The 13,770-nt window shown below is 38.0% G+C and overlaps 1 protein-coding gene across 1 annotated transcript in view; it reads left to right on the top strand.

Annotated features, from left to right (window-relative positions):
• The window catches only part of LOC103066713 (cytosolic phospholipase A2 epsilon-like), a 55,954-nt gene that overhangs the window by 28,272 nt on the left and 13,912 nt on the right, over window positions 1–13,770 (top strand). Inside the window, exons 7-13 of the mRNA XM_088145062.1 lie at window positions 449–489; window positions 2,575–2,617; window positions 4,138–4,210; window positions 5,052–5,221; window positions 5,337–5,432; window positions 9,259–9,296; window positions 12,486–12,621. Coding sequence (XP_088001188.1) covers window positions 449–489; window positions 2,575–2,617; window positions 4,138–4,210; window positions 5,052–5,221; window positions 5,337–5,432; window positions 9,259–9,296; window positions 12,486–12,621 — 597 coding nt within the window. The remainder of the gene's footprint in view (window positions 1–448; window positions 490–2,574; window positions 2,618–4,137; window positions 4,211–5,051; window positions 5,222–5,336; window positions 5,433–9,258; window positions 9,297–12,485; window positions 12,622–13,770) is intronic.

Genomic DNA, 13,770 nt, shown 5'->3' with positions numbered 1-13,770 from the left:
AAGGACTCTTCCACTTTGAATCAATCTGCCAAAAGCACAATGTCTACTTTGACTTTAAGTTTCAAAAGAGTTTTTCTTTTCTATAAAAACCACAACAGCAACCAAACTTTCTATCACATTTTGATTGAAATGGACAGGCTGGACCAGATTCTGTTGTTTTAAGAACTGGATTTCAAGCTATTGGATTACAGCAAATATTTGGTCTGAATGCTGAATTTTACAAAGCAGTTGATCTAATTGTTAGTAGTCCATTAACTATGCAGATGAGGGGAAACGATGATGCTGTTTTAAGGAAAGTATCGAATGCCCTTTCATGTCTCTTTTTTCAGTGAGCATGTTTTTTCACTGAAAGAAGATGAGACTTGAGAAAAATTCTTATGTGATAGGTAAAAGGAGGTCCCTGGTTACTTGCAGAGGTCTGTCATATGTGTTGTATTTTAATTTTCAGAAAAATGAAGAATTGGAAGTTGAATTTACATTGGAGAATATGTGAGTAATCCAAATAACATAGAAATAAATTATTGGAGAGTTCATAACAATACAAATGCAATATAAATAGCAGAGCATCTCATTTTGTTCATTTGCTTTCCATAAAAATCAAAAACATGTCATTCAAATAATAACACAGAATGTGTTGGTACAGAAAGTGAAGAAATGAAAACATTTGTAATGGGTGAAGTTATCGTTTCTTGCACAACAGATGCATGAGTCTCAATTCAAGTCCAGTTTTCAGAAATTAACTTTCTCTATTATGGTTTCTGCAAATTGGGGAGGAAATCAGAAAACTTCCATACAGTCTTGTTAATGTTTGCTTGCTTGCTTGCTTGCAACTCCAATCCCTCCAAATAGTTTACAGTCTACTCCAATACAAAGGTAAAACCATATAGCTTAGAAGCCATAAAGACTTTAAGGAGCAGCAATCGTGCAACAGCATGCAGCTCTCCTTGGATCACAAGGTTGGATCCATGTCCTACGATAGTTAATATCCCATCTCACAAATGCCTCTGGAAAAGCCAGGTCCTCAAGGGTATTCTAAAACTTAGTAGGGGAGGGACAATCCTTACATCTGGAGTCAAGAAAGGGACCATCACCAAGAAGGTTTGAGCACAGGATCCCTGAAGATGGCAATCCTTTGGCAGAGGAATCCTTAGCGAGCCTTCTTGCCCTGATCTCATTGGATGGGTAGATTCCATCCAGAGCAGGTGGTGTCGGAGTTACCCAATCCTAAGTCATATAGGATTTTAAAGGAGATAACCAGCACCTTGAATTGCATCTGGAAGCTAACTGGCAGTTACTACAGCTCCTGCTGGAAATATGCACAAGGACAAACCTCAGCACACCCATAACTACCCAGGCTGTCACACCCTGAACCAGCTGCAGCTTCATGTACAGAGAATTACATTAATTCAGATGGAAAATGATAAAAGCAAGAACTGTCAGCAATTTTTTTCTGTTGCAGCTAGTGCACCAGATATAATTATGTTAAAACCCTCTTGGCCACCACCTCCACCTACTGTTCTCATCAAAGAGGACTCCCAGATCATGAACCATGTCCATTCAGAGGAGTATCACCTATTCAGAGCTAAAGATGGAGTCAGCTGGCTTTCAAACCCACATCCATTCCAACTTGCTGAGATTAAGCTTTGATTGTTTTCCCCTAACAGCCTCCAGATACCAAGACAGGATCTCAGTACCAGGCGTTCACAGGATTGGCTTTGAATACTTGCTTTTCCCCTTGAGCTGAACCTGCTAGTACATTTTTTTTAATTATTCATCATCATCATCATCATATTTATAAAGCTGCCCATCTCACACAAGGTGACTCTGGGTGGCATAGAACAATTAAAAAGAATAAATACATAAAAACAATTACACATAAAAACTGTAAAAACACGCAAAATAGGAGGGTATAAAATTAATATGGGAGTCATCGCAAAGTCTCCCTGGTCCCCTGGGAGCCCCAGGCCTGATCACATAGCCAGGTCTTGAAGGACTTGCGGAATGCCAAGAGGGATAGGGCTAACCTCATTTCTGGGGAGAGAAGGTTCCACAAGGCGGGCGCCACGGCAGAGAATGCCCACCTCCTGGGACCTGGCAAATGTAATTCTCTAGCAGATGGGATCTGCAGCATGCCTTCTCTGCCAGACCTGATGGGATGGACAGATGTAATCGGGGAGAGGTGGTCCCTCAGGTAACCCAGCCCCATGCTATGAAGGGCTTTAAAGGTCAAATCCAGCACCTTGAATTGGGCCCAGAAGCAAACTGGCAACCAGTGCAGCTCGAAGCTTTTGCCCTTGAGCTGAACCTGCTAGTGCATTTTAATTAGTAGAAGTCAGAATGTTCTCCATCAGAACATAGAGTGACTAATTTATTTAATTGATGCCTGGCTTATAGCTGCTTGGCATACTGGCATGTGTATTGGTGTGAATTTGGAAGGCATTGACATCAGGAAATAAATACAATTTTTCCTGAAATGTATGGGCTAACCCTAGCTGCAACTGCTAAGCTGTAGCTCATGTCAAATCATTGTGTCTTTTAAAATTGTAATGCTATATCTGTATTTCTGTTTTCTAGAGAGGGTCCACTTGAAAAAATAGCTACAAATGGAGCAGTGGTGGTAATTCTTATTTATGCATTTGTTTATTTAATCCTTTATTTTACAATTAGAGAAATATGAACCTGCTCCATCTAGAGCAGGATTGTGCAATCTTTTTGGGGCCATTGGTTATTGAAAAACATGCCTTGTCCGTTCTCCAAGAAAGGAGGCAGAGTCTAGAAAGGAAGTAAGTGAAGTCAGGATAAAAATGAAATTTAATTTAATTTAATTTAATTACAAGAAAGCTAATTACACCAATTGATGTGATTATTTCCCATATATTTTATAATTTACCTTTTCTGTTGCATTAAAATTGCAATTTGTGGAACTTTTGAAGGCACTCCAGTGACTATGGTTAAACCTAGAATGGCTGCATGAGAATTTGGTTTGCCACATGAATTGATTCAATCCTATGTTAAAATGCCCACGTCACTTTATATATTAATGAACAAATTGTTGGAATTGCCTGTTCACATGGATACAGATTAAAACAGAAGAGGTTCAAATCTGTTATATATTAGGGCTATGGAGATATTTGAAGCACCGCTTAGATTTGATGAAGGGTGGAGCAAAGCACTTCTTCAAAGCTGCTTCGTGAAAAAGCTGCCCTTCTCACAGCAACTGTATTGTTTTACTTCATCTTCTTCTGGACCCTCTGCCTTCTCTTCTACAACCAGATGTTTGTTAGCTTTCACTTCTACATATGTATTTGTCATTTCATCCAGACTGCTGTTCTAATTAGTGTTTCCTGAATAAATATTCAGTGAAAGTAGGACCAACAGCTCAGAAATGCTTTCTGGTACCCATGTATGGTTTAACCCAGCCTCCTCTGGCATAAGTCCCTCCAGAGGTTTTTGACCATGACTTCCTAAAGCCCCACCAGCACAGCTAATGCTTGTCCAAGCATGAACATCCTGTGTGTGTTTTTTTGTACTAGCTTTTTAAACTCTGCCCTTTGAAAATATCCAACTGGCACTCCTAATTCACAAACCAATTTGATTCTTAGTAATACTAATTTCAGAACCTGTTCATGGGTGTTTATGTGTGTTATGTGTGTTATTTAGTAGAGTCAATTAAAAGCTTACTGATTCTAATGAATCAGGCTGTTAATCTATGTAAATATGTAACAATCTTTGGCCTGTGTTTCCATGCAGTGCAGATGCACGGGAAACCACAGTTCTGCCTATGATGGCTACTTTAGAAAATAAAATCTCACTGTAACTAAATAATGGTTAAAAGTGGGGTTTTGAGGAAGATGCTGATCACTAAATAGATAAAATCAAGCCTAGGGCTTTACAAAGCAGGCTCTCTACCAGAAATATCTAATTTTAAAATGTTTCTTCAGTTTACGTATGTCACAATTGCTTGCTAATTCATTTATGAACTTGATATGACTGTCCAGAATTATGTAGTATCATTCAGTTAGTTAAAAGCATTATATCAGGACAGAATTTATAGCAATTAGCCTAGAAAATAAAGTTCACTGCTTGCACAACTTTCTCAGCGATGGAAAACTTGTGGGGGGATTCCTTTTGTTGCAGTGTCGTGAATTCTGCTGTTTGGAGCTCCAGATAGACAGAAAGAAGCGGAAGAGAAAGAAAAAGCATTCTAAACGTGAGGTTATATTACAGTACAACTTTCATAAACAAATGATTAAATGATTAAATGATTAAACAAATGATTAAATGATTAAACAAAACTTCCAGAACATGGCCAAACAGCCCGGAAAACCCACACCAGCCATCGTATGCCGGCCGTGAAAGCCTTCGACAATAAAATGATTAAAGGTTCAGGTATCAAGTCCCAAAGGCTTTATCTATAGTTGCTGGAGTACCTACTCAGGCATTTGTTGATGCAGATTTCACTGCTGTTTTCAGAGCACTATGACACACTCTGAATATCTGAAATGCCCAGATTGAAAGGACACTAAACTTGGGTTTGGTCAAGTTCAGTGTCATCAGAAGTTATATCCAGCCAAGGAAATTATGTTTCTTTTACATTCATTTTTAGAAACACTGATAATCTTACTTTTACTACAGTTTCTCAAAATGGCGCAGAGTCAAAATAATAAAATAGTCAGGAATAAGAATTTGCATTTCTAGAATGCACATTGCTCAAGATCAGCATAAAGCCAATCATGCTTTGGGAAGAAACATGGCCATGAAAGAGTTTCAAGGCATTCTCAGTTTATTTAGTTCAGAAATAAGTTTAACTTCTATGGATGTCTCTCTGGGAGAAAGCCACACTGATCCAAGTCAGGCTGTGCATAAATATTTATATCATTGAATTGTCATTTATTCATACATATCCAGACCATGTTTTCAGCAATGTTCAAGGCAGTTTACATATTTAAAAAAAAATAGTAAGACAATATGAATTGTAATCCATGTCTATAGATGGCATTGATATTTATTTGTATGGTACTACTTTGTTTTTCTTTGCACTCTCCTTTTAGAACAAGATGTTAAATGTACATTAAAAGGATCCTTTGAAGAAACCCAAAACATTTCATTAAGCTCTGCCTATGGGCTGCAATGCACTGAACCTTTCCTTTTCCACTATGCCAAGTACAACCAAGCAAAGCTGGACATTCTTCTTCCAGGAAAGAGATCATTTCTCTCTTTTGTATGTCATAGCTGAGCATGATAGTAATCTGGATAATTTTGGGAAGTCATTTTATTGGGAGAGGTATTTAAAAAGTAATCATCTTTTGTTTAAAAAAAAGCATCTTTATTTCCAGTGCTCTTGTATGTCATGTGGAACTGATGCTGCCAAAGCCAGAACATTGATCTTGCCTGTAAATTCATTTCCCATTGATGAGGAAATAATCAAAGAGGTGAGTACATGCCTAATTTTCAGAAATTTTCTTTATTTAAGGGCCCTTCAATAAATTTCCCAGGGGGCAAATAAAATGGTATGCAACTGAATCACTCTCTGGTATATTAAAGGTAGCAAACCTCAAATTACTTTGAATTAACTTCCAGTAATTTCCATAGTCTACGTAGTTTGGTAGTTTGGTATTTCCCGCTTATATTTACCCCTGCAGTTATTTTACCTGGCATCAAAATAGCACGATGCCAAAACAGCTCTTCCTGGATTATATCACAATGAATGTAAATGGGGTTTCATCAAGCATTCAAGATACTCTTCTATGGGGAAAAATCAAACATTCCCACTCTAACTCCGCCCCCCCAGAAACAAACAGTAAGGAGAACACTAGATGATACAGAAAAAAGGTACTAGCCTGGTTGATACAGTGCAGTAAGCAGTAAGATGGTATTAATGCAGGAATCACCAACTTTGGAGGGCATATTTGGAATTTTGAGAGCAGGTTATGGCACTTTCACATAATGCCAGAATGGATCTGGCCAATCACAAAGCATGCATATGTTGGCAAAACAGACAAAGGTCTGAGTGGCAGACACTCACTGTTTCATTTTCTAAGTATTCCATCTTGCTGAAGCATTGTTACAATATCAACAGCAAGTGGATATACAAATAACAAACCTGCCCAATGCCATGGTACAACTAACACAACATATGGGACAAAGGTTGCCTAGGCCAAGAGCAGTTCAACAGCCTGCAACCCAACCAATATTTCTTTGCTGTCATGGGAGTTTACCAGAGAAATTTGAAGGAGCCCAGGATCAATTTCTGACTTTCACAAATCAGTGTGAATTGTTTATGGTGGGTCAGCCAGCAGAATTTCCTATAGATTGCTCCAGAGTGATTTTTGTTCTGAGACTGCTGAAAGAAGGAAGTGACCCATTGTGTCTTCTGACTGCTAGCTGGTGTTCATGGATGCGCCCTGCTGGTCTTCTGCCTGTCTGTCCTATATAGTGGCTGTTACAGTCCTTACACTGTATATTGTAAATGACTCCTGTTTTTTCTTCTTGGGTTACTGGGTCTTTTGGTTTGCTTAAGATGTTTTGGAGGGCTTTAGTTGGTTTGTGTGCTACAATGATGCCATGTGGTTGTTAATAGTCTGTTGGTGGTTTCTGAGACGTTTCTGATGTATGGCAGTGTGATCTTTTTCATAGCTTATGCAGGTTGTGTTGTAGTAGGTTGAGTGGTCAGGCACTTTTTGATAAAGTTGTGTGGATATCTATTTTGCTGGAAGATGTTGTATAGGCAGTCTGTTTCCTTTTTCTGTTGAGTCCTCAGACTCCTTTCCGTCTGACAAAAAATCAGAAGAGGTCTGGTAGCACCCTTTCCAACTAACATATTTTATTAAAAGGCATAATAAGCTTTTGTGAGCTGTAGCTCGCTTCATCAGATACATAGAGTGGTTACAGTGATGTAGTATTATTATGCTACATCAAGTATGCTATTCCTTTCAGGGAAAGGAACAAATAAGGAGTAGGAAATGCAAAGTCAATGGAATTAAAGGCATGAGATTAAAAAAAATGTTAAGGAAATATAGTAAAATCTAATCCTAAAAGTTGGTTTACACAGCTGCTTTTTATTGATGAAATGACTACTGCATGATGCCATGGAAGACAGTGAAAATGTGCTGATGCACTGCGTTCAAGAGAAGTGTGTAGAATTACACCAATAAGAAGTATGAAAAAAATGCTTAGTGAAATAATGAAGTGAAAGAGGGTGGGGATGAGTAAAATGCATATAAGAAGATGATTGCTGAGGATGAAGGTAAGATTTTGTATAATATGTATACAGAGAAAAAGTTAGTTGCAAAGAATGTAGTTGAAGAGAGCAAGGAACAGTTAGGATAAAAAGAGGGAGAGAAAATGCAGAGTGAGTTTGATGGAAATTTTAAAAAATTGTGGAGTCCTTGGTGCTCTCTGAGCTTGGTTGTTTGCTTGCAGACATTTCGTTACCCAATTAGGTAACATCATCAGTGCTAGTGAGTGTGGGGTTTGCTCCCTGTTTATATACTGGCTTGCCCTGTCAGTGTTGGTGGAGGTGTGGTTTTCTCCTTGGTAGTTCCTTAATTAGGATATTGTTTCTGCTTGATAGTTTGTTTGGTGTTCATCCCTGCCTATCTGGTGTTAGTTGCTGGAGAGGATGTGTTCAGGTCTTTTTGCTTCCTTCTTAGCTTTCTTATTGTCTCTTTTGAATGGTGTGTAAATGTGTCTATTGATGGCTGATTTGTCTGAAAGCCAAGCTGCCAATGAGGAGGACTCAACAGAGTTAAGAAAGGTCAGGTAAAAAGCTATATCAGTAGAAACCATATGACCTCAGAGACCAGGCCATGGAAAAGCATCGTGCTAGCTTTCTCAGCACAGTGGGAGGGGTACAGAACCAGGGGAATCCACCAATTAGGGGCATAGTAGGTACAGTCCAGTCAGAACACCAGGCTATCACTATGGCCAAAGTAGAGGAAACTTGTGAAAACCACTGGTCCCAGCTGGTCTAGGCACCCCTGGATTAACCATTAAGCAAATTAAGCACATGCTTAGGGCACCAAAGGGAGGGGGCACCACAGAGGTTTTTCCTCTAGCTATCATGCCCTTAACTCTTTCACTGCCATGCTCGATTTTAGTTTTCAACATTTACTGAGTCTTAATATCTTGTCAGTTAAGCAGTGGAAGGGCTGAGGGGCTCCTTTGTACTGTAGGGCTATGCATAGAGCATCAGTTGGCCTTAATCAGGCCCTGGGTCTAGGCACTAAGGTAGAAAAAGCAGACTGACTGCAGGATGCTTCTTAATTGATACCAACAGGAACTATAAGCATAATATGTGCCACAAATGGGAGGTTTGTATGAATTGTTAGTGCCAAAGCATATATAGTCTCCAGAGCTTTAATTTTTCACATTTGAGAAAAGCCATGGTGGACGTGGAGCTTTGCCTTTCAGTTGAAAGTACAGTCCCATGAAAATAACGCCATCATCACAAGTGAGTCACTTGTTTAATGCCATGTGTTTCTCAGTTTAATTGTTTATAACAGCCTTTCAGTAAAACTAGGCACTGCACCTAAGATCCTCTCCTGGGTGGGTAACGTTTAGGCATGTTTCCCAGGGGTTGAAATGTCTTCTTGTGTGGTTTGCCCATCCTCTGAGTGGTAGCTATTATGGAAAAAAGTATATGATAATATCACAAAACAGCTGTAGCATGTTAATCTTAAGGGCAAAGTAGTGCTATTTACTGTATGCATCAAACATTACAGGGATAAGCTTAGTTCACACATAATATTAAGCCATAAATGTGGTTGGTTAGTTTTTGGCTTTGCCAGCCATTATGACCTCATGTTATCTATGAACCAGGCCACCATGACTTATTCAAGAAACCATGGGTGGAAAAAAAATCTGACTTTGCCAGGATTCTGTGTTAACTCAGCAACAGTGAAATAGAGAGGAGTGTTGAAGCTCCTTTGGAATAATGCCCATCTGAAACACAAGGAGAAAGGGCTGCCCCCATTTTTCCTCAATAACAATCCTCCATGGCATTTCACATAAATCTGTGAGATTACTAAGATCCAAGATGCAGGTAGAATCACATACATGGTGTTGTGGATTCCAATTATTAGGGAGTGTTGACATTTACCAGAACATTTGCATAGTTTTAATTCATTATCTTTAACAGTAGTAGCATATACAAGCCTGATCTACAACACGTATTCTTTTTTCTCATCTTTCTAAGAAATGTAGGGAGATTTCAATAAAGATAGTATTAATCAAGCAATATGCATTCTTGATTTTCAGGATAAAGAATTTAATTTACACTTCACAGCAAAGAACCGGTAAGATCTTTTATATATTTATCTACTGATTTCCAGCTGTTTTAAAATAAAGAAAATCTCCTGTGAATCAACCTGGTGACTACATGAACATACCCATGTTGTTTTCTTGGCAGCCATGCAGAAATAATTTGCCATCTGCTTCTGCGACATTTGTTTGACTTTCCAGTGCTGATATCTCTTGGGTTGTCTCCCATCCAAGTAATTACCAGATCTGACCTTGCTTAGCTCTTTTGAGATTGGCCCAAGTTGGCTAGGTGCTCTCATCTGCTAGACAGTTTAAAAATATATTTCCTTTTTTAATATAACTTTATTAAATTTTTAAGCAAGAAAGATACAAACTAACAGAAACTCAAACTAAATTTGAGATAAAGGAAAGAGGAGGGGGGGAGAGAAGGAAGGAAGGAAGGAAGGAAGGAAGGAAGGAAGGAAGGAAGGAAGGAAGGAAGGAAGGAAGGAAGGAAGGAAGGAAGGAAGGAGGGAGGGAGGGAGGGAAGGAGGGAAGGAGGGAAGGAGGGAAGGAGGGAAGGAAAGCAAGCAAGCCAAAAGTGCAGAAAAAAAGAAAGAAAAAAGAAATATAAAGAGATGACTTCCAATTTTCTTTTACAACAGTTATAGGTATAAATTTAAATTAAACTCTTACTGTAAGGTTACAATATAACTTTCATTTTTTTCTATCATCAACTATTTTTTCTAATCATCAAACCCATATATCATTTTTTTCTGTTTCATGCAAAAAGTCCAAAAGAGGTTTCCAATCAGCATTAAACTTAATCAGTGTCTTTTCTGTAATCAGGGCTGTCAATTTAGCCATCTCAACAAGCTCCAACATCTTCACCATCCACTCTTTCATTATGGGTAATGTCAAATCTTTCCACCATTGTGCATATAAGTCTTGCTGCTGTTATCATATATAAAAACAAAGTTCCATGAATATTTCCAAATTTTTGTCAGTCCGAAAAGAAACATCTCTGGCGTCAGTTGTGTATTAATCTTTAAAATCTTCTGAATTAATTCATGCATTTGGATCCAAATTTTTTTAGCTTTTTTACATGTCTGCCAGGTGTGATAAAAAGTCCCCTCTTGTTTATATTTCCAGCATAAATTTGAGATACCTTTATACACTTTAGACAATTTTTCTGGTGACAAATACCAACGATACATCATTTTATAAAAATTCTCTTTAAGTTTATAACATAATTATGTAAATTTCAGTCCTTTCATCCACATATTCTCTCATTGTTCCATTTGTATGTTATAACCAAAATTTTTATCCCATTTTATCATACATTCTTTCACTTGTTCTTCTTCTGTTTCAAATTTCAATAAAAGTATATACATTTTACTGACAACAATGATCATCATCTGTAAATAATTCTGTTTCAAATTTAGTCTTACAATATTAAAAACCAAAAGTACTTTTATCTACTTTAAATCTTTCTAATAATTGTACATAGAAAAACCATTGACACATGTATCCTTCTAATGTCAAATCTTCTCTTGATTTTATTTTGAATTCTCCCTGGGAAAATTCTAATATCTCACCATAAGTTAATCATTTATGTTTAGTTATCATTTCTCTTCTATAATATGCTTCTTGTGGTGAAACCCACAAAGGTATTTTTGGACACAACCTGAATTTATATCTATTCCATATCCTCAATATAGCACGTCTGAGAAAATGATTTTTAAAATCTACATTAAATTTAGCTTTATCATACCATAAATAGCCATGCCACCCAAACCTCAAATCATGTCCTTCTAAGTCGAATAATCTCCTATTTCCCAGCATCACCCACTCTTCCATCCAAACTAAACAAGAAGCTGCAAAGTATAATTTCAAATCAGGTAAACCCAAACCTCCTCTTTCTTTAGCATCTTGTAGCACCTTATATTTGATTCATGTTTTTTCCCCTGCCACACAAATGTGGGTATGTCTTTCAGCCATTGTTTAATTGGTACATCAGTTGTCAAAACAGGTATTGTCTGAAACAAAAATAATTCTAGGCAAAAGATTCATCTTAATCAAAGAAATTCTCCCCAACAATGACAACTGTAATTTCCCCCATCTTAACATATCTTTTTAAAGTTCATTCCATGTCTTAACCTAATTATTTTGAAATAACATACAATTCATGTTAGAATAATACTGATAAAAAGTTTTTTGTATAGCCACATTCCCCTGATTTATTCGCAAGTTCAAAATTCTTTTGCTTTGCATAGTTCATCTTTATTTCCATTTCTTTTACTGTTAACATAGATAACTGTTGCTGTAAAAGTTTGATTTGATATGAAATGCTTATCTTTTCTGGCAGTTCTTCCTCTTTTCTTTTTATCTTATCCAAAATAGACTGTATTTTCTCTTGAGTCTTCTTTTTAAGTTTAGTATTATGTTGTATGAAATAACCTCGGGTGAAAGCCTTACCTGTATCCCAAACCATTCTTAAATCAGTACCCTTATTTGTTTTTAAAAAATTCTATTAATTTCTTTTTGAAAACCTCCACTATTGACTCTTTCTGTAATAACATTTCATTTAATCTTCATCTAAAAGAGGTAGGTTTCCTTTCAAAAACCAAACTCACAAGATTATGATCAGAAAAAGTCTTCTTTTGTATTTCCAAAGATATGTTTATGATTGACAGCATGACCCCAAATTAGCAGTTTGTCAGTTTGTCACTGCAGTTTGCTAATAAAAAGTATTTAGTTTTATTGAATTTGTTCCTAAAGTTTAGAATTATAAGTCTCTGCCAAGATTGTGCTATACTACCTGTGTGCAGGTAGAAGGAAGTCTTTTTGCTAGTGAACCTAGTTTTCTGGATTTAGGATTGAATAGGACTGGAGTTTCCATCTTCTGAGGGTGTGAGTATGATCTAGCTACATAAACATGTTGGCTTCATCTGTTGTAACCAAAGTCCAGTATCACTCCATTACATCAGGCAAGGGAGTATACATTTTTGAGGAGCAATACTAGTGGATTAAGTGCAGATCTACCTACTTCTACATGAAATCCCAGCATGATTCATTGTCACAATGCTGCAGTACAAGTAAGAGTTTGCACAAGAAGAGATCTGGGCTGGGCTGTAGCTTTTGCAGAGCAGTGTTGTATATATGCTTGTGTAGCTTGAGTCTATTTATGGAGTATGCACCATTCCAACATAAGTTATGACCCAGGATAAATATTTGTGTTACAGCACATCAGATCTAGATGTACGCTTAGGGTTTGATCTCTGTCCAGAAGAACAGGCTTTCCTGCAAAAACGGAAGAAAGTGACTGCTGCTGCTTTCAAAAAGATTCTCCAGCTTGAAGATGATCTGCAGGAAGATGAGGTTAAGAATTCAGTTTTATATAGATGGAAATTCTTCTGTGAGCAGTTTAGTTATTAGGAGACAAACAAGTTATTGTGTTTAATGCTTACATCTTTCAAGCTTCATGTTTTCTTTAAATGCACTGAAGTTCTCACGCACAGCTTCATGTCCCTGCCTAACTTACTTGTTGGGTTGAAAGTCCAGAATATAGACTACTGCAATGCGCTCTACATAGGGCTACCCTTAAAGAGTATCCGGAAGCTACAGCTGGTCCAGAATGCAGCCACACAGGCTATTTTGGGAGCCCCAAGAAGGGCCCACATAACGCCGTTGCTCTGCGAGCTGCATTGGGTACCAGTTTGCTTCTGGGTCCAATTCAAGGCGTTCGTTATCACCTTTAAAGCCCTACATGGCATGGGACCAGGTTACCTAACGGACCGTCTCTTTCCCATGACTTAAACCCATCCCACCCAATCACACAGAGAGGGCATGCTTCGGACCCCCTTGGTAAAAGAACTCCAATTAGTGGGGTCCAGAAGGCGGGCCTTCTCTGCTGTAGCCCCCGCTCTTTAGAATATTCTGCCTCCGGAGGTGAGATTGGTCCCCTCACTCCTAGCCTTCTGGAGGGCTTTGAAGACCTGGTTCTGCTACTTGGCCTGGGGTGGGGAGGGAATACATCAAGCGTGGGGATGGCTAACCCCATAGAGGCCTGCTGTCTTCAGCCCCAAATCCATCATCTTCTTGGACTTTCTCCTTTTTTAGTAATGTTTTGTTTAAATTTCTATGTTTTATGTATTTATACATATTATGGTTTTAATGTTTTGTGTGAGCCACCCAGAGTCCCCCATTGGGGGGAGATGGGCAGGGAGAAATTTAATAATAAATAAAAATAAATATACTTTTGTGTTAATATTCCTACTCTCATCCTATACAACTTCATAATCAGCCTAACTTTATTAGTCTCATGACAACCAGAGACATATAACCCCATTCCTTCTCTTCTAGTTCCTGCCCAAATTGCATGTCATAGTACAGGATGCTCCAAAACAGGAATGTACAGCCTCCATTAGCTCAAGGGCAGCACTAAGCTTTGCCCAGCATGTCAAGAGTTAGAATCCAAAAGTGGGAGCTGGCAGGATCCATCAGGGACAGAGGCAGGAATGAAAGAGT

The sequence above is a fragment of the Python bivittatus genome, unplaced genomic scaffold (assembly GCF_059951505.1).
Source record: "Python bivittatus isolate LINGU-HERP-01145 unplaced genomic scaffold, Pbiv_v1 ctg000480_np1212, whole genome shotgun sequence".
Taxonomy (NCBI): Eukaryota; Metazoa; Chordata; class Lepidosauria; order Squamata; family Pythonidae; genus Python; species Python bivittatus.
The sequence above is the reverse complement of the archived record's forward strand: the minus strand, read 5'-3'. Positions and strand labels throughout refer to the sequence as shown.